The 21,078-nt window shown below is 40.4% G+C and overlaps 1 protein-coding gene across 1 annotated transcript; it reads right to left on the reverse strand.

Moving 5' to 3' along the window:
• Window positions 1-5,786: 5,786 nt before the first annotated feature.
• On the reverse strand, window positions 5,787-19,871 carry SLC16A9 (solute carrier family 16 member 9). Its single transcript, XM_082308493.1, has 6 exons — window positions 19,813-19,871; window positions 18,498-18,726; window positions 10,140-10,283; window positions 9,111-9,206; window positions 6,548-7,456; window positions 5,787-6,201 (listed from the first exon to the last, which is right to left on the reverse strand). Exons 2-6 carry the CDS (start codon window positions 18,691-18,693, stop codon window positions 6,023-6,025), a joined length of 1,524 nt encoding a protein of 507 aa, XP_082164619.1. The 5' UTR covers window positions 18,694-18,726; window positions 19,813-19,871; the 3' UTR covers window positions 5,787-6,022.
• Between the last annotated feature and the right edge of the window lie 1,207 nt (window positions 19,872-21,078).

Consider the following 21,078-nt stretch of genomic DNA (forward strand, 5'->3'; position numbering starts at 1 on the left):
ACACACCAGATGATTTCAGTTATCCTGATTTGCAAAGATGGTCCCCTAAGTAATGCAAAGCAGGGAGACACCCACTCTAACCCAGGGACATTTTAATTAAACAGCAAAGTAATTTGATTCCAACAGAAGACAGCGTGACCTAATACAAGTTGATATGCATGTCATATATCAAATTTTAATGTTATAACCACAAAAAACCCACACAATTTAGATATGATCTGTAAACAGAGTTGGTCAGAGCACTGGCCATTTACAAAACAGTGGGATAGGTATTCATCTTGTTACTCAGCAGCATCTCTTAGTCATTGCTGTTAATCACTGAAAACATGTTTACTTTTCAACAGGAGCTGTGACACCAGGAAAGGAGGAAAGAGAGTTTAGTCAGCTGATTTTCAGCCTGCAAAAAGAGAAACGGGGGGAGAAAACAACATTAATTTGAACTAAAAGAAAATGTTATTTGTTCAACTATGACCAAGTAAGATTAAGCTTGGAGACAAAGGCAGCTGGGAACTACGTTTGCTGCAGTCTCACCGCACAGGGACATGACCGCAAGGGCAGCTTACAATGGAATTGCTCCAAGCTCCTTCGCACAGTGTGTTGTGCTAGCAGTTACATGTGAGCCCGCGCTGTAAACGCAACAAGCTGATCTCAATTACAAAAAAAAAAAAAAAAAAAAAAAAAAAGGCATTTCCAGGGGTTCCCTGAGTGGGTTTACAACATAGCACCCACAATGATGCACTGTTAGATGCCTTAAGCAAGCACTTCCACTGGCGGAAAACACAACTTGAAACTACAGCCTGGGAAACTCACTGGACTTAATCCCTTTGCAGCAGCAGTGGAGCTCAGCAAGGAACGGGTGCAGGGATGCTCCCTTAAAGACTCCCGAGGTACATATTTGATGACTGAACATTGCACGATACTCCTTGCTGCACGCTAAGTGAGGAGACTGGAGGTACCCAAGCGTTAAATCTCACGCTCCAGGCATGAGATTCTCCTACCTCTTGCCTTATGCTAGCTCACAAAACTGCAGTGCACACAGCACAAAAGCTACACCTGACACAGGAGATCCAAAGAGAAGAAAGCACAGAAGTGAGACCCTGGAGCCAAAAGATTCATCCTGTCTTCACTCTTCCCTATCACACGTGCACAAGACTCCTATTCCTCATTAAATGAAGTCTTGAGCATCTGCAGGCAGAGAAGTTGAGAGATCTGCATTCATACCAGTCATATTTTATTCTCTTTCTATAGCTCTGGCCAAGAATTTCACCAAGTTGCTCAGTTCAGACATCTTGGCCTTTAGGTTCTGGCAACATGAAATGATTTTTAGGGCTAATAAAGTCAATTTGGACTGATATGATTATTTAATACTAATGAAAAAAACCCAAGCAAGCAAATATTCCACACATCGAACGAAGATAGCTAAGGCTGACCAATGGTGGTGTTGCAAAAAACTACGGACACACTAAAGAAAAATAACATAAGAAGCTATTGCAGAAGATGTGAGGCCTTACAATGAGGACATAAAAGAAAGGAGTCAAGCCTTCCCCACAGAGCCATGAAAGTGACAACAAACCAGAAACAGATCAGCTGTTTAGAGAAACTTAAAATCATTATGTCATGGCAGCGGGGTTAAACTAGATGATCTTTAAAGGTCCTTTCCAACTCAAATCATTCTATGATTTAGTTCCTGCAACAAAATCATTACATGATGTAGCATGGTACAAGATCAGCATGTGTGTATCGGCTTCTGAGAACTGTTTCAATTGTTTAAAAGCCATCATTCAAAAGCACAAATATCTTCCAAAAAAAATGTAAGATGGATTTTGGTAAACAGAAAGCGTACTGACACGTCTCTAAAGACTATTTCTTGTAAGAAGACTGACAAGTCTTTAACTTGGCTCTTCAGCATAATTGAGTCTACAGCAAAACATCACTGAAATAAGTCCTTTGAATCTGAGGAATTCTGTTGCATAGGAGAAAGCCGCTTTTGCCACTTTCTTTGACATACCTGTCCATACCATTTATCATTTTGCCTTTTTTAATCTGACCAGTATCATGCTCAGCCCAGTATCATGCTCAGCCCAACATATTCACCATATATATATATATATATATATGTGAAAGGCCCTCCTGAAAGGCCTGAAGTGAAATATCTTTCCAATAAAAAAAATACCTGGGTCAGTATAATGCTATGCAAACATCTCAATAAATTTTTTATAGCATATGATCTGTAGCCCTTACTCAGCACATTGTTCAATGTCAGTATGTGATGCAGGAATCCAGTATCGGCATGATGTAGACAAATTAACAGCTACCAAAAGAATGTAATCCATTTATTGCAGCTAACCATAAAGACCATTAATTGAGCAAGGCACAGAATAGACTTTAATAAAACTTAGCAGTTTCATTTGTCTTGTGTTTTGGTAACTATAACAAATTTCTTTAACATCTGCAAATAATAAGATGAATGTTCTATTCATGACCGACTTCACAGTAACCAATTAATTTATGCAATAAACAATAACTTTTTCTTCTACAATAAAGAGTAATTATTTAAGTATCTCATTCCTTCTGTTCCAGATCTGTTTGTCAGGGGCTATAAAACTCAAGAGGATGCAGAATTTAATTCTACACGGCAGAACTGTGTATGTACCTACCTCTACCACCCTGTCAATGCTGATGACCTACTTTTCAAGCAAATGAGGCATGGATAATCATGTTGTACCTCTTCTGCCACCTTCCAAAAAACATTTGAATCTATGGGCCAATTTGAATGCAGCATGCCAGACTGAAGAAGGAAAGGCTCTCAGATAATACTCAAGTTGCAGCATCTCTGGAAATCTCTTCTTGGAAAGGAACCCTGCAAAACTAAGAAGTAAAAAGCAAAAAATGAAACATTAAATCTTAGGTCTTGTTTATCAATTAAAGTCAAGATTAATACGGTCACAGCGCTCAACTAACCGGCTAGGGCTAAGAGTTCTAACACATATTCCCTGCACCCTGCAATGGCAATATAAAATTCTTCAACAGTCAGGGCTCTTTCCTCACTGATGGGGAGGGTCACATCAGGAAACTCTCACAGATCACTAGTCATACCAAGCTGCCTAATAATAGACTCCATTTCCATTGCAAAAGTGTGCTACGTATTGCCCAATCATTAACATTAATTCTGGCTGAATTTTTTCAAACAGGCTGACAACTAATTTAACATCAGTTTCATATTTAAAGTACTCAGAATGTGTTGTCAGGAAGTGAGAGACTTTAAAAGACAGTAATCTGAAGGCACACATACCCTGATTATATCCAGTACATCACTGCGGTTTCTTTAAGATGTGTAAAACATGGTACTACTTTTATACGCGTGCGGCGAAATCTGACTACAGCTGCCATACAGCACGTAAAACAGGTGCAAATCCACATCAGATAGGCAGGGGTCCAGTCTGGAGCTGGAGTTGCACTTTTGCTTATATCAAATACTCAATATTTTTTCCACATGCACTGAATAAGCGATCCAAGAAAAAAAACCCACACAGTAGTTACACACAGCTGACAAATGGAGGAAAAAAATAAAGAGGCAAACTAAGTGCATTTTTATTTCTGTCAAGTTTTAATACAAACAAACGTAAGTGAATCCCAGAAAGTCAGCAAAAACTGTCTGAAGCCAGGCTGGGTTTTCCTACCCTAGACCAGAAAAGGGAACATTACTTGCACTTATGTCTGCCCCACTTAGAGGTTACATCGCTCTTGCTTAATGAGGTGTGCAAACACAGCAACACTGTGCATAGCACTTTGACAATAAAGGTTGCTCATTACATGCCTGTTTTTTATCTTCAGGATTATTTATGAGCCAGAATCACAGCAGACGTTTGAGGCACACAGTACTGCTGAGAACTACCTGGGCATTTGCAGGCAACCATACAGGATGTAACTCAGGACCAAGAACTTCTACCTCACCCAAGGCTTCCCAACATGTTCCACTAAACTTTAAACCTACAGCGAGAAGCCAAAGCACGCAGCAGGTGCTACAGGTGGCTAGGAGATTTCTGTGGCTACTATGCAAGAGCAACCAGACACATCTTTGGCACGGGAGCAGCTATGGAAGCAAAAGCTATAGCACAGGGCACGCAGGGCAGTGCAAAGCTAGCTGAGTCATCCTGCCTTTGCTGTAGCACCTGCCTGGCTGTCGTGGTTTAACCCCAGCTGGCAACTAAGCACCACACAGCCACTCGCTCACGCCCCCCCGCAAGGGGACAGGGGAGAGAATTGGAAGAGTAAAAGTGAAAAAACTCGTGGGTTGAGACAAAAACAGTTTAATAGGCAAAGCAAAAGCCGCGCACACAAGGAAGGCAAAACAAGGAATTCATTCACTAATTCCCATCGGCAGGCAGGTGTTCAGCCATCTCCAGGAAAGCAGGGCTCCATCACACACAACGGTCACTTGAGAAGATGAACGCTATCACTCCGAAGGTTCCCCCTTCCCCCCCCAGCTTTATATGCTGAGCATGACGTCATATGGCGTGGAATAGCCCTTTGGTCAGTTGGGGTCAGCTGTCCCGGCTGTGTCCCCTCTCAGCTTCTTGTGCACCCCCAGCCTCCTCGCTGGTGGGGTGGGGTGAGAAGCAGAAAAGGCCTTGGCTCTGTGTAAGCACTGCTCAGCAATAACTAAAACACCCCTGTGTTATCAACACTGTTTTCAGCGTAAATCCAAAACGTAGTCCCATACTAGCCACTATGAAGAAAATTAACTCTATCCCAGCCAAAACCAGCACAGGGAAGACTTCAACCTCACACAGTGCTCCCCACAGTCACGCCAGCCTTGGGTTAAACAAAAGCAAAAAGGCAACCCACACACAGAGCTAGCCTGCAGCTAGAGAGTATCCGGCCGGTGGGTTTCAGGGGCTCTCTCTCCATTGGCTTGTTTGGTGTTCAAGTGTTGCAACTCTTTCCACCTCATCTTCCCCTGTACCTCTTCTGTTATCCCTCCCCCATGGTTTTTCTTGCTCTCTCTTACTAACTTTTCTCCTTGCTATGTCCATTCCAAAAATGACAGACAACGATGACATTGCTGTCACATTTTTCCTTTTTTCATCAGATCTACCTTGGTGAAAGCTCCACTACCAAGCTCTCCGCAGCAGGTTCAACCTACCAAACTGTAGTTGTGCAACAAGAGATGCCCCCAGTACTGCCAGACCGTGGGTGACTTGCTTAGAAACACTCACCTGTGAGTGAGCTTCTGTGAGCACGTCTCCAACTCCGATCTAAAGATTATGACCTTGCATAACCAAGTCAGCATTTCTTTTCATAGTTTCAACAATCATATTTATTCCTTGGTTTAAAAGGTTTTGGTTCAACAGTTTTATAAACAGACTTCACAAAATGTGCAATATTTATAAACATAGTTCTTAGTTGCAGTGGTAGTAAGAATCTTTACTTTCATCATAAAGTTCACTTCAGTTATGCAACACAAGGTTGGTTTTGTTCCCCCTCTTCTCCCTCCCCCAATTGGCACTTCATTGTAAATTGGAGAAACTTTAAAAAGACAAAAAGTTAATCTAAGCATGATGTTATAAGCACCTTGCCACAGTATTACATTCTAATAAGGCAAATTTTTGTTTTGTAAAGTCTGATTGTGCAACTCGGAGACCTATAAAAGGTGACAGAAATGCCAGCCTTCTCCTATAAGGAACTGGCCTTCATTTTTGCTTCAAAGTTTTCACCCCTCCGCACCACTCCCCCCCTTAAAAACAAAGAAAGTACAGCTGATAATACAGCAGGATATACCCCTTCCAGGGTGAAAGGAAATTACAGTAGACAAAGGCTGAAAACACAGTGCATAGTAGACAAAATAAGACCGTTCTTTAAAATAAAAAAAGAAATAAAAGAAGAAAAAGGAACGGAACAAAGAGCAACAATGGAATTTTTCTAGTGGAAGAGGATTTTTGGGCTTCATAAATAAGTGGAAAATTACTAAAATACTTTGCTATATAATATAAAAAAGCGCTAAGTGTTTTCCAGTTGTCACCTAAGCGCTAGATGCAACTTTGTAGGAGTAAGTATTTGGAGGCAGCTTTGAGCTCTGATTGGTACAGGCATTCCAGCAGGGTAACGCCGCCAACAGCAGAAGAAATCCACCCAGTAAGACACAAAAGCCACTGAAGTAGAATGCAGTGTTATACTCCTGCGTCCAGTCGTAAAACCAGCCTGCGGGTGAAAATAAGAGAGAAGCACATCAGTGAGGAGTTAAATGTAACACAGCACCGTAAATTAGAGAAAGATCATGTGAAGAAAAAAAAAAAACAAACCCAAAAAAGGCCAAATCTAAAATGCAGCTTGACCACTTAGACATGAAATGTGCTTTACATCAAAGCCAACACCAGAACACAATCAGCTTGGCCAGCTCAAGAAAAACAGGCTTTAATTTTTCTTGAAGATTTTGATTTCATCTTTCCATTGTTATTAGGACCAACTAGAACTACTCGCATGCAAATTAATTCTGTCTGGTCCTGAGAAGCTCATGTTCATTTTACAGTATCTGCCTTGACCTTACCTACAATTGGTGGTCCGAGGCTATTTCCAAGTCCAGCAAAGAACATCAATATCCCATACGCGTGAGTCAGCTTCTCAATTCCCACAGTCTTTGTTGTTACATACGGAAAAATCGACCAGTTCCCAGTCAGAAAACCCAAAATCCCAGAAAGCATCGCTAACGTAAGGTAACTTTTGGCAAATGGAATCGCAAACAAGGCCACTCCTGTCATTAGTAAGGTAGTTACGTATAGATATAAAGTGTTAACCCACTTAAAATCTGCCAGTATTCCTAAAGTAAGTTTGCCAACAGCGGTCATAATGCCTATAATGGAAATAAGGGGCATATAATAGTCATCTTCATTTATGTTTGCACTTCTTGCTACATCCTCCATGAGCAGAGAAGGAGGAAATCCACCAATATCAAAGAGTAAGATGGCAACAAAGAGAGCTGAAAATACTTTGTTCTTAAAAAGAACCACGGTTTCCTCCCAGTAGTTCAAATAGAGCTGCCACTTCCTTTTGGCGAGTTGCTTGCAGAAGTTTGTCTGTTCTACAACTTTCTTTTTGTAAGTGTCTTTCTCATTTACATTTATTGAGCTTAATACATTCTTATTTAAAATGCTATCCTGTTTGTAATCAGGCATATTGTTCGCACATTTTTCATCAACGTAGCCCTTTTCAAGGATGCTTATATTTTCTTCAACAGTCTTTTCTTTTTCATGGTAAACAAAATATTGATCTGGGACTTTGTCTACACATTTTTTTTCTGGTGGGGGGGAATCAGATGACTCCAATGGTCTCATTAGGCTGCCACACGCTAATATATTTAGAGACAGTGCACCAACTATTAGCAGACAACCATCCAGTCCGTAGAGATCAATAAGCTCTCTTTGCAGTGCTGCATATATAAAGAGTCCAACACTTGAGCCTATAAAAGGAAAATAAGATCAGTTTAAACTGAATAACTGAGAACATTCTTCAATACTAAAACTTCTGCATTTCAGCAGCTACAAATATACTGTCACAGGAGTGGTAAGTCATTTGTGCTCCTCTGTCCCCGGTCTAATGAACTGGTAAGTTATCGTCCCTCTTGAAGTTACAGTCTCTTTATTGAGTATGCACAAAATAAAAAGCCTTGCAAAATATCTGAACAATTTATGATGATTAACACTAGCAGACACCTTAGAAACAAGTAGGACCGATACTATATCTGATAAAAAACATCCAAGAACTATTAAAGGCATCCTTCTGCCATGCACTCGCATACATGTATCATTTCAGGTACCATTTTGAGTTAGCACAGTTAGAATTTCACACACCAACACTTTCCCCTTTGTCCTCCTCGCTGCCACCTTCCTCCTCTAAGGCAGGAACAGACCAGGGGTTCACCAAGAGCCCCCCTAGAAACAGCTTTTGGCTGCTTGGTGTTTAAGCAGGGGAACTTACATGGTGTGAGCTTACTCCAAAGGCATTTCTGAAGCTCTGCAGGGCCAAACATACATTTGAGAAATTTGGCTATTCAGAAGAAAACACTGAAGAGGAAGCAATTACTATGAATACTAGCATTTTATGCAATCCCACCAATTTAAAGAAAAAGCTCTTGGTTGAAGTGAGCATAGATCCATTGTAATCAATGTATGTCCACTCACAAATACAGAGCATTGTTTTTTCAGTCAATTTAAAGACAAACTTTAAATTAAAATGATTTGCTGAAGACTGTCTCTAGGTTATATTAAAGCCATTTATATACTCCAGTACTAAACATAGGAAAAAATAATTATAAAAATTCAGACTTGTTTTGTCTTGCAGGTACTAAAATTAAGCAGGGCTCAATAAGATCAGGCCAGGCCTTAAGGCAAACTACCTGGAATCCCAACAAAAGCCACTGAAAATGATTCCAAGGAACATTTCTGCAGAAGCTCCCCTTTATTCCACTGGTGTGGATCTGGCATTAATATCTCACAACACTGACGGTACTGACCAGGCCTCTCCTCACTAACAGCTACTTGAGAATTTTCCTTGTATTATCACAGTTTGCTTTCCTAGGACCTGTTTAACATACATGGACAAAAAGCTGGGACGAGCTTTTGGAAGATTTCAGAATTTAATCTCCTTTTAGACTGGAAATCAAAAAATATTGAGAATGTAAGCCCAAACTTCAACTACTCCTTTAAAGATATAGCTAATGTGAGGTTACGGTGATCCAGCACTTATATCCTGCATCTCCAATCTCTTTCACACCTCTGATCTTGTATAAGAAAGAAGAGGGAAAAGAGAGCTCTATGGAAAGTTTCCCCTCTTATTACCCATGGCATACAGCCCAAGATACTCATGAGTCTGCTTTCATTTTAGTGAATATCCTTTTCTCATCTATATGGATAACCCATACCATACACCTGGAAGTGTAGTTACTATTTTATCTGAAGCCTGATTTTATCTGTTCAGTGCTACCAATGTTTTGACTTAAGAAGTACTTCAGGAAGTAACTGAGGAAAAATATAATCTCCTGTTTTTTATCGCCAGGGTAATGGTAGCTGTATCAGAGTTGAAAAGTTAGAGAGAATGAGAATTAAAAGTCATACCCGTTGAAATCAGACCAAGTGCAAGGCCTCTGCGTTTGTCAAAATAGTGGCAAGTGATGGTAACTGTTGCGGTATACAAAAGGCCACATCCAAGCCCTTGAGAAAGAGAGTTAGAAATAGAGCATGCAACATACTCTGGGAAACGAATGCCCCTTTATATTCCCCAAATAATACAGTAGCATACCCTGGGCACAGAGGTATCTTTTAACTCTAGCTCAGCACCAGCCACACCTGCCTCATACTGACAGGGCCTTTAGGCTGCTTGCACTGTCCCACCTCCTTCTCCTCCAACCATCCCTGGCTACCGAACCTGCGTGGAGCAGGCTGGGTTTGAGGAGTTCACCAGCTCAGGTTCTGTGCTACGTGGAAGGGTTACATGGCTTTCAGCCCAGGGGCTGGCCCCAGAAAACAGCAGAGCTGCGTCTGTGTGGCAGCGTGCCCGAGCCAGCACGCTGCTGGGTCCCTGATGGCCAGCAAGGTGCCAGGATTCCTGACACAGTTAATCTGATAAACCACCCACAGCAGCCCTCTGCGGCACAGAGGGGCAGGTCACCACCTGCCAGGAGAACAGGACTTTCATGCCTTTAGGACAGCATTTTAGGTGCAATCCAGTTATGTGGAGAACAACATTGCTCCCTGATGATCCTTAATTTATCAAGTAAGAATGAGTACATAACAAAATTCCTGAAGAGATGTTATTCCTTTAAGACTGGCACTTCATGCCTGCAGAAGACCTGCTTGATTCCACCCCTTAAGTACAACCTCAGTTTCTACATCTCTAACAGTTGCGTCAACAGAGGATAAACTGTTTTCAAACCTTGATGAACGTAGGCATTGCCTTTATCTTTCACTACATGGTAACAGTCTGCCTGTGCGACACCCCTTCCCGAGCCAAAGTAAAGTATTCCTTGATAAATCAAGTCCCAGACTACCGCTGCCTCTGTGAATCAGTTTCCCATTTCAGATTCATAAACCAAGACTCAAGATAATAAAGATTAAGTCTCTATATGAAGGAGAGGTGTTTCTTACCAACAACAATCCCATATGAAATGTATAGAAAGTATATATTAGGTGCAAAACTGCTCATCATGAGGCCCCCGGCCACCATAAAGCCACTGAAAATTGCTACTGGTCTTGCTCCAAAAGATGACACACATATACTGCAGACAGGACCTAGAGGAAAAGCAAGAAAAACATTCCTAGTAAGTACCGGCACCAGTAAGAACTTCTAAAAAAATCTCAGTCTATGGAAATGTTTCTTGCGATAATTATTTAAACATATAATTATATTAAATAACAATTCAGAGTACTCATTTTTACCGGGTTCTTTAAAGGAGTCAGTTATAAAAACATACAAGATCAGGCTTGCAAGATTTTTGCTCAAGGAGAAACTGACATCAAGACCATGAAATGGTACCAAGGTTAGGAGGTAGAGAGGGAGCAAAACATTCTTTAAACACAGGATCATACATACATACTAGACTGTAACAGTGTCGCTGCACACCTAAGGACTTGTACAAAGGTTCTGAAAAGAATCTTCCTCTTTAAGTACCATAAGAAGTTAGACCACCAGCCAGGCTTTAACCAAGCGGGTATTTTTTCACAGAGCCCAAAACCCGTGTTTCAGAAAAGACAGTATCTGTATTCATCTTGATATGAGATTTATAGAACTGAAATGGAAAATAGTAACTTCTGATCATAATCATGGTAAGAATGCCACCTGGTGCTTACACAGAGGAAATATCTGCTGATATACCAGATAAAGACAAACAGTACTCTTCCCTAAGTTTCTAGGGAATTAAATACCTGGTAGTTAGTATTCTACCAAGTAACTGTTTACTACCTATCTTGGTTTCTACTGTAAACCTATGGAAACTAAAAGGCGTTTATTGAGAATGTCCAGACCAATGTTCATGAAGTTCGGAAGATGATTCTCCCTCTCTTTATCCCCTACCCCCCAATATTTCTTGGTTGGTTAGTTCTTCAAGAACAAAAGTGCAGGCAACATTCATACTATGCCTCTACTCAGCCAGTTCTCCCCTCACAGAAGTTGTAGAACAAGCACTTATTTTCAGTTGTGTGACCTGGAATACACCTTTTAGTCTGAAGTAGTGTGCAAGCTTGGTGCCTTGCATAAATAAGCAACCAGCAAAGGACTTGGCTTGCAAAAGACAATCTCTCATCTGAACCCCTGAAGTTCCAAACGTTCATTCATAGACTTATATATTAGCCCCAAGATCCTAAACTCAGCAACTCTGAGATTAGAAGTTAGATACACAGATGAATGGCGTTACTTAAAAACCAACAAAAATACCTCTCACTACCTTTGTATCTCACTCGCAGCAATACAAAGACGCTCCACGGTCTATACAACCTGCAAAAGCAGTAACTTTGGAGTCTGCTGTTTGTTAAGGTTGGTCCTCCCTGACTCACACATGACTGAGATTCCCAACAGATGGGAGGTGAGCCCAGAGAGGTGATATGAGGTGAACAACAGTTGGAGCTGAGGACGGTGCTTGCCTGGGTTTGCAGACAGGAGCTAGCAGCTGGGAATGTAGGCGAGATTTTCGTGTGGTTACCAGCCATGGGACAAGCAGTTCTGGCAGGCAGGAGCACAGACTCGTTAGCAGGTGAAACGATTCTCAAAGGCAAGGCAGGTCAGAACTTTTGCCCAATGTAAGAGCTATTTGTCTAGGGAACACAAAGGGAAGCAAGTCTGAATCGGGGCTTATCCAGACAAAGAGAGTTAAAGAAGAATCGAGAAAAGTCTTCTGAGGAAGTGGGGTTTATTTGGATTTTGGAAATGATGAAAAAGGAAGATATAAGTGCTCAGTGCTTCTCAAGAGTCAGCACGCTGTGGGAATGAAAGCTGGCCAGAATAACTTGGGCAGAGTAACTTGCCGAGAACAAAAGCTGAGAGTGTTAGATCATTGCTGATTCTTAGAATTAATTACTAGAACTGGCAAATTAAGATTGGTATGTTTCCTAAAACCACAGGATTTAAAAATAAACAAAGGATTGAATCTGTATTACATAAAAAATTCTTCTACACTAAAAGAACACTAGGTAGTGATAACATAATTCAATTAAGCAGAGGAATTTGCACTCTTTCTGTTCTTTACTTCTCACCCACTACCTTGCTAAAACAATGATTTCCCTTCCACTTGCTCTCTCTATTTCAACACAACTGCTTTCAGAAGGTCTCTGTCCAGCCTGGGGTGGTGGTACTGGTACAGACTGCACTGATGGCTACTAGAGGATCCGAGGTAAAGCTGGACCCTCTGACCCCAAGCCAGAACAAGGGAGACACAGAGCTGAAAAACATGTCTTCGTAATCTGACAAGGACACTCTCCTCTGGAACACCATCAAAAGCACTTCTGACAGGGTCCAAGGAGATGCTCTTCCAGCGTCTCCCACTTACAAAAAATAATCCCAAAGGAGAACAGAAAGTACAAAGAGATCTTTTTGCTCTGACATGGAAAACAACCTGCACAAAACTGAAGAACCTGCTCCAATAAGCTCAGTATTAATGTGTCATCTCACGCAGCAAGAGATCTGGCAGCTCGGCAATGACCCTGTTTATAAGAAGGAGCGCCAGTATAAGTATTAAAATAGTTATTATACATCTCCAGGATGAGAAGAAAAACAGCTCCATCTTCCCCTTCACACTAGGCCCTACTTTCACACTCCCCTCATCATACTGCTAGAAAATAAAAGTCACAAAAGAAAACCCCCATGACACTCAGCATCTTTGTTCTTTTCCCTGCCTCCTTGCATTCCTTCTCTTTCTCTGTTTCCCAAAGAGCTGGCATTTTTTTCCCACCAGGCACAGTACCTTTGGTTATTACCATGGTATTTGCACAGGAGTTCACTGTACACAAACATGTTATTCTCTACAAGTAATTCAAGCACAATGGGTTCAAGGCAGTTAATTCTGGTCAAACATCCAACTTTCCCAGAGTGGGACTGAGACTTGCTCTGTGAACTCCTGCCCTGTGGATTTTGTTCAAAGTGGACATTCTGAAGAATATAAGAGTCTACGTACCGCCGCATAGGAAACAGCTCCTCAGGCAGTAGAAGGGTTTTCGTTTAGTTGACTCTCTTTCAGAACGATCCTTCTACCGACAATGTATTTCTCACCGTAACGTGAACAACATAAAAATAAAATCCCAGTGGCAATCCTCAATAGTAAGCATGGAAAATGGCTTTTAAGCCAGCATTTTCATCAGTTTGCCAAGCAGCTCCAGGGGTTAGCACTGGTATTAGAATAATATTTCAAGACATTGATAAATATTTACCTCTTTTATAAATAAAATCCCTGGGGCTTTTTTTTATTCCAAATGATGTACCTTAAAACTAGATCAAACTCTATCAAAAAAAGATGCCAGCCCAGTTTATAAGAATGACAGCTACCTCTAGGAAGAAAACCATATTGTTCTGAAAGACTTAGAAGCCAGCACAGGCACAGCCACTGCTCTTCTGCACAGAACCTGTCAAGGCTCAGCAGCCTGTAATACAATTATCAGGCTCTGCAGGGGAGCAGTCAAGAAGATCCTTAGACAAAATGGGAAGAAGCAGCAGAAAGAAGATGGGCTTTCACAGTAGATCTTTATGCAGAGAGACCAAAGAGGAAGAACTCATAGGAGGAGTCATTTATATATTGATATTTTCATTAAGATTTTTTTGAATAAAAGACTTTACCCTCAGTGAGACCTGGATGCGACATTGAGTCCTTCCTGAGATGTGAAAACAAGCCATCTGCTGCTTACACAGGAACTTTATAACTACCGCGATCTTCTGACCTTCTGACAAGTACAAAGTTGTTTTGTTTAACGGACATCAAGAACTAACTCTCTTCCTCAATCTTTTCACATGAAGAGAAAAATTCTGCAAACTAACACTCCCTTCCTCCACTCACCCATCTCAAGGGTCCTCCCTCCTTCACCTCATACACACACAAAACCTTTTGCTAAACCAACAATACTGGATAACTGAGGTCTTTTTCCTACCAGTTGCATTAATGTGACCCACCCTACTTGTTGGTATCTGTCCGAGCCTGTTGAAACTGTAGAGTAGAAACAGTGCTCAGTGGTACAGTGGACTGTACCTAAAACCCACTGGACAGAACACAAGAATATTTTTTGCATATTAAATGCATTTCTAAAACCTGGTCATAGTAAATATAATATTCTCCAAGTGTTTGTACTTTGGATAAGAATATAGATCAGAAAAAGCCTTTTTACACTGGACAGCAACCCACTCCCAACTGGTTGAAAGGAGTGCTCCTTTCTGATAAAGTTATTAAATGAACTGGGTTCCTCTTGAGAGGAATCTTTGGGACACGCTCCCCCCAAACTATGTAGAGCTTCCATAGTTTACAGCGGGGTCTATCTACGTGCGAGGTTTTTTGTCCAAAAATATGTAGGTGCTGCAAAGGGGTTTTTTTACAGTTGTAAAAATATTGCTTGAAATCACAAAATTAAGCTTTTTAAACATTTAACACCAAATGCCTCAGACTAGCAGAAACATCCCACTAATTTATCAAGACATGCCTTTCAAGGGAGAATCTTCCCTTTGTTCTTTCTCCATTAATAAAGGGGAGTGGGAATGGGAGACATATTGCTGGTGTCTCCTGCTATGCCAAATACTGTGAAGTCAACTCCTATTATAAACAGCTGTGGTGCCAATTACAGGCACCGAGGTCTTTGTTTTGCTTTTAACAAGCGTAACACGGATCAAATTTAATTTCAGGGTCGAAATGGATGTAAAATTAAGAAGACTTGGTGCAGGAGAAACACATGATTTTCAACAACATAATAAATATCCTCCTCTGGCCTGTTTTAGTAGGGGAAACACGCTAAGCTCTTTCAATTTCTTCCTATGCAACAAGCCCTACATCATCCATGGAGCCACGTGCCGCCTCGCCGGTAGCCTGACCAGCATTATGACACCTAATATTGCATAGGAGGTCTCACCACTGCCCTGAGCAATAACACTGATGCTTTTCTTTCACTGTTTTAGGCACATTCATTTCTTCCAATACACTGTAAGGTCACATCACAGAAAGTTATAGCTCAAGTCATCCTGCAAGGGAGAGATCAACCAGGTCCCTGTCCCATTTGCTTTTCCAGCTGATGAGCTGGACAGTCCAGCTCGGGGCTGAACACTGGCCTTAGCAATGCTGTCTGTGCTGCAAGCTAGCGGACAGAAATTGAACACCAAACAGCCAGGAAATTCATCTGAATAAACAAGGTGCTGTACTGGGTTTCTATGTCTCGAGTCTAAGTTTAGCTCTCACGCAAGTCAGAAGTAAACACTGTAGAAAGGATATCAATACAGCAAATGTGAAAGGGCTCACCAGCATCAGCTACTTCAAAAAATGTTTAAGACTGCATGTACAGAGAGAAGAGGAGAAGACACACCGAACTTTTTCTGTGCCAGCTGGCATACATATAAGGACATTCTCTTCTTTTTGGTGAAATTACAGTACTAATATAGCAAAGTCACTGGACCTGCCTTCCACTGTTACAGAAGCTAGCTAATGTGATTTCCAGTGCTATCAATGAGAAAAGTCTTCCTTAGGAAAATGGACACTAACTTATTTCCTGTATGTAGCTGCAAATCTACCATAACTGCCATTCTTTTTCCAGTCTGGCATCTACAGCTTCAGAAAGGTGATGTTAAGTTGGAAAGGGCTCACAGAAGAGTCTTAATGGCTGTTCAGAAGAGCCTTAATTAAAAGAGTGGAAGTCTCTTGTATCAGTGGCAAAAAGACTGTATCAAGGCACAGGCTTAAAAGAAAATTTAGAAGTAATTTGATTGCAGGCTCTAGACATACACCACACTTATTCAGAACCACTGCAAAATATACCACTTAAAGATAACATTATTCATCAGCTGAAAATTAAAACTAAGCAATTTGTATCATAAGATTACATACTTTTAAGGAGCAAATTAACTACTGAGGGAAGTTGGAGAGCTGGAGCATGGAGAATGCACTAAACAAACATGTTCTAAATCAAAGGAGAATTACAGTATTTTCTGCATGCACCATGGATTGCTCTAAGAGTACCAATACTTGAAAATATGTCTTTGGATAACTAGATCAGAGACTGGAAAACAAAATAAAGGAGAAGAAGGGAAAGAAGAACAAATACTAGAAGAGCCAAGTTAGGAACAGCAAAAGGCAAGGGGACTACTGAAAGACTTTGGGGTGAAGCTATCCTGTTACTAGCATTCACACATGCAATATTGCTGCTGAAATCAGCTTGCTTGGGGAGATTAAGTTATTAAGTTACAGATAACGTCTTTTCACATACATGAAAACATGCTAATGTAGGAAAATTCAATTAGCCCGATCATCTACTTAACAAAGGCTACAACATACAATGGTCCCACCTGGCCTATAACACTGGAACCTGCAATAGCAGAAATAAGAACAGAAGCAAGTTCTCTTTTCCTATACTCATGAAAAGGGCCTAACTTTGCGATGTGTTATATCAGTGGTTTTACACTGAAAACACGTACGTTCTTTACACTAGTGACTAGGTCTGAAAAAGGCCTGGTATGAAAGCTGCATGAAAAATTGTAACTTGTCAAGAGCATTCTAGTTTTAGGTAGAGGTTATGATACTTACAGGATCCCTTCAACAAGTTTACTTTAAGTAAAGTTACCATTAAGTTCAGATCCCAGCTTGATAAGACAGTGGGATCCTCCATTTCAGGTAAAGCAGGGAACATATATTTTGTTTTCAGTCAACTCTGATAACATCAATGCAATTAAAAGACCCTCACTGTACTTTTCTTTGAAGGCATTAAAAATAAGAATGATTATTAAGCTTCCAAATCCCAAACTGAAAGAATAAAAGTACAATGACAGACAACATTCCTCCTAACCCGTCAAAATTTCAAGTAATTTAATCATTCCATACCAAAATCAATTACAATAGTACCTTTTATTTGTATTATTCAGTCACAGAAGTTTCCGTTTGCTGTAAAGCACACTACTGACAATTGCTCACAGTGGCAAGACAGAGGGCACTAAGAAATCTGGAAACTAGCATGGTGCTGACAGACAAGAGACGGGGCTGAGGCTCTTGTCAAAGGAGTGAGCCAGAGACTTCTGGTCTCCAGGGAGAAGGTTTTTCTTCACCCCTTCTCTTGTAATCCCCTTCTGCCTACTTTTTCTTCGGTAACTATCTTGTTTAGCCTTCCCCCCCGCCCTTCATTCTCTCACTCAAGTTCATTTAGGTCTTGATCTGTTAATAATAGGAGTTAATGCCCTTCAAGTAGGAAAATAAAAAAGTATGATGGAAGTGCAGTTTACAGTCCTTTGCCCAGTTACACCCTGGGACTGAATATAGTGTTCTTGTGGTTAATGATAGACCTGCCTTTGTCCATTTCTATTCTGCCTAGTAATATAAAAACCTAACACAAGCATGACACCAGTATTTGGCCAGTTATAGTGCCACACAAAGCAGTGGTCTTTGTTCAGGTCTGTATCACTATTTGAACGTCAACTTTCTTTTAAGGAGAGATTTCCTCAGAATCCTGAGCTGCATTGTGTCCATTAAGCTGCATAATTGCTTTTGCCTGTAGCAATTTCTCTGCTGACAGGCAATTTTTTCCAGATTCAGCAAAAAGATAATAGTTCCCATGGTGAATCTTTGAAAAACAGAAGTTAGTGATACTACCCAGTACAATACCCATGCTCGATATTAAAACAACAACAACAAAATAGATCTATGGACTTTCAAAGTGGTGTTTTATTTCCCTAAAACCCTGCTGTTACTCTCCAAGTGACAATGTCTTACTAAAGAAAAGCTTCCAGTAAAGTTGTTTTATTTAATGCCACTGTTATCCATAACTTTCCAGGCTTCAAAAGGAGTTTTTTCTCAAACAAACAGTGGAAAAGAGCCCTAACGGGTGGGTTTACTTCTAGAGCTGAAAAATGAGTAACTGGTTTATTAATTTATTTTTTTTTCCTTAAAGCACTTGAAACATTTCAGACTAACAGTTTGCTCTGATTTTAAAGATACTAATGTAAATGTTAGTCTTAAAGCCTCGTTAAAAAAAAAATCCCATCAACAAAATTACCATTCAGTTTCCCAGACAGGGTTTGGTTTTTCTAGTTTATTCAAATACAGTAGTTTTGAATTTTCTAAGGATAATATTTTTGTTGCTCTTTTATGATTATATTGTTTTGGTTTATGGATAGTGGAACTACAACTGTAATCTTCTTACCAGTCTTGACCTAAAACAAAAATGCACCATCTTCATTCTATCATTTGCAGCTGTCTTTAATATAATTCCAAAAGCATGCACAGATGAAAGCATCTATAAGAAAGAAATGTTTCAATTTAAGATAGATCCTGCATCTACACTTACTGGCAAGCAATCCGATGCCATTTGCGAGTGATCCAACCCAAGCAGTCTTGCCTTTCCCTTCTCCAAAAGCATCCAGCCATTCTAAATACAAGACTCCCACCGCCAGCGGCGATCCATAACACAAGAACTGAGTAAAGAAGGAAACGACAACGATCACCCAGCCCCAGCCACCATCTGGTGGTTTCTGAAATACCATCTTGTCAGATGAGTGCAGATGGACAGGCAGAACCTGTGTAAACAAAAGACAAACAGAACAGAGCATGAGAAAAGTGGCTGACTTAAGTTTGCTAATACAAGTGAGCTGTACAGAGAAGTAGACATTCAAATAGAGGCTTATTTCAACCATCCTTCAAGAAATATATGCAACACAGCATACAAGCAATGAAAATTCGTTACCATTTGGTACTTCTCAATAACACAGGAGCAGTATACAAAGCATTAATAAGTCATACGTAAATCAGCACTGCATTACAGAAAGGGGGAACATTTCATTTTCTAAGTGTTAAATAGGCTTTGTAAAGACCTCAGGCATTAATATCTGCCACAGTTGAACGAGAACCACATGGCCACCAGCTGTTAAGCCCTCAGATATCCTGATGAGGCATATGGGCTTGAAGGACAAGAAAAGCTGCAAGTATAAAACAATCCCAATAAATAATTTAGGATTAAAAAAAAAAAAAAAACCATAAGTATAAAAATATTAGTTTTAGGTCCAAAAAAAAAAAAAAAAAAAATCTCTACTTAGTTGTAATCTCAGCATAATACCTTGCAGTTTAGCAAGGTGTTTGCCACTAGATAGTGTACTCTGGGAGGGTCAGGCCAAGAGGAAGACTGACATTCTGGAAATAGTTCAACAGTTCAAATACTCTGCTCTGTCAACAAGGTAATGTGTAGAGGAGTGATGCATCCAAAAATCACTTTGTACATATTAGTGAGTGAAGTGAGTTCTAAAACCGTGTACAGGTGTTGGCTTATATGCCCAGACATGACAGTATTAAACACACACACAAAAATCTCCTATAACCTGTTACAGTGTCCGCTCTCTGCACAGTTTGCACACAACACCCTTCCCCAAACTGGCACTCTCTTCTTGGACTCCATAAATACCACCTTACTCTTTTGCATGGCAAAATCCATCACCTATGCATCTATGGTTTTAAATAACTGACTGTCCTCACACCTTTTCAAGACTAGTTTGTGAATATAGGGACTGATGCCCCTAACATCTAGCAAAGAATTTAGAAGTTTCCAGGCAAAACTGCTTTGGAGTTTGGATGACTCCCATGATACATGAGTCCCTATGCACACAACTAACCTGCCCTCCCTCTCTACAGGGAGCAATCTGCCGAAGCGATGATCACAAAACCCATGTTCTGTTCCTGGCTCTGTCACTAGCCAGACGTGTGATTCTCAACAATTTTATTTCCTTTACCCTGTAAGACAGAAACAGATAAGATCTTACCCTGTTTTCTTCGTGAAATACTCTCAAGGACCATCTCCACACTACAGCTCATGCATTAAGACTGCTGCAGTAACAGTTCTGCTCTTGGAGACCCCAAGAGGCAAAGCAGAAAAATAAACGGGTCTCACTGCCTCTTTGGCTTACAATCGAGAAGAGATGGAGTCCTTCAACTTTTCAGTGAAAGGAAGAAAGTTACTGCTTTATAGAAGCAATGGTGTAATCGAGTAGATGATAACAGAACTTCCATTCAAGCTCCCCGTACTCATTGATCGGGCAATTTTTAAGAATTTATGTTGAAAACATGCAAAAAAGCTGCAGTATAAAATTTAGAGGAATAATTACTATAGAGACATGAAAAAGGCCAGTTCTAGTTTACAGACACACTTAAATGTTACTTCGAGGGTAGATACTTACAGATGATGACAGAAAAGTCCTTCAGCTCCCTACAAACGTACCTTCAGGCAGCGACTCTACCTGCAGAGAAAGAGCAGCAAGTTTTCAGCCGAAGTATCACTGCAACAGTGAACACAACTCTGAAAAACTGGTGTCTTCACATTAAGTTTCTTCCTTTTAATAACTTTTCAGAGGAACTGCAGAAGTAATCAAGTTATCTCAGTGGAGAAATACTGTTCCCCCCTCAATTAATTAAGAGCTGACAGCAGCCTTGAGCTCCAAACTAGCAAAAACATTGTCTACTAATGTAAAGTAAACTTTGATGTTCTAGGTCCTTTAGGAGTGATTTACAGTTTTAACATACTGACAGTCCTTCAAGATGCAGTATTTCCAGTTACAAATGTTACAAAGTTATATGTTTCAGTTATAAATGTAAGCTCTGGCTTATTTCCTCAAATGTCTGGTAAGCGTCCCTTGATTACATCAGATGCAAGGGTGACAGCTGGGACAGACAGAAATCATACCATACTGTAAGGTATCACAGCATTAAAAAGTTGCTTACAGGTACTTTCCTGCAACAATAACCTTTATAAAAAAGGGGAACCCCGTATTTCTACACAAAATATTTGAACTATATGTATGCAGTCACAAAAAGAGCTGACATATGCATCTCTCCGTGCATTAAATAAGCGTCACTTGGTTTGTTTTGTCCCTGACTGGACTAAA

This window comes from Platalea leucorodia (assembly GCF_965183815.1).
Source record: "Platalea leucorodia genome assembly, chromosome: 4".
In the NCBI taxonomy this organism is placed as follows: domain Eukaryota; kingdom Metazoa; phylum Chordata; class Aves; order Pelecaniformes; family Threskiornithidae; genus Platalea; species Platalea leucorodia.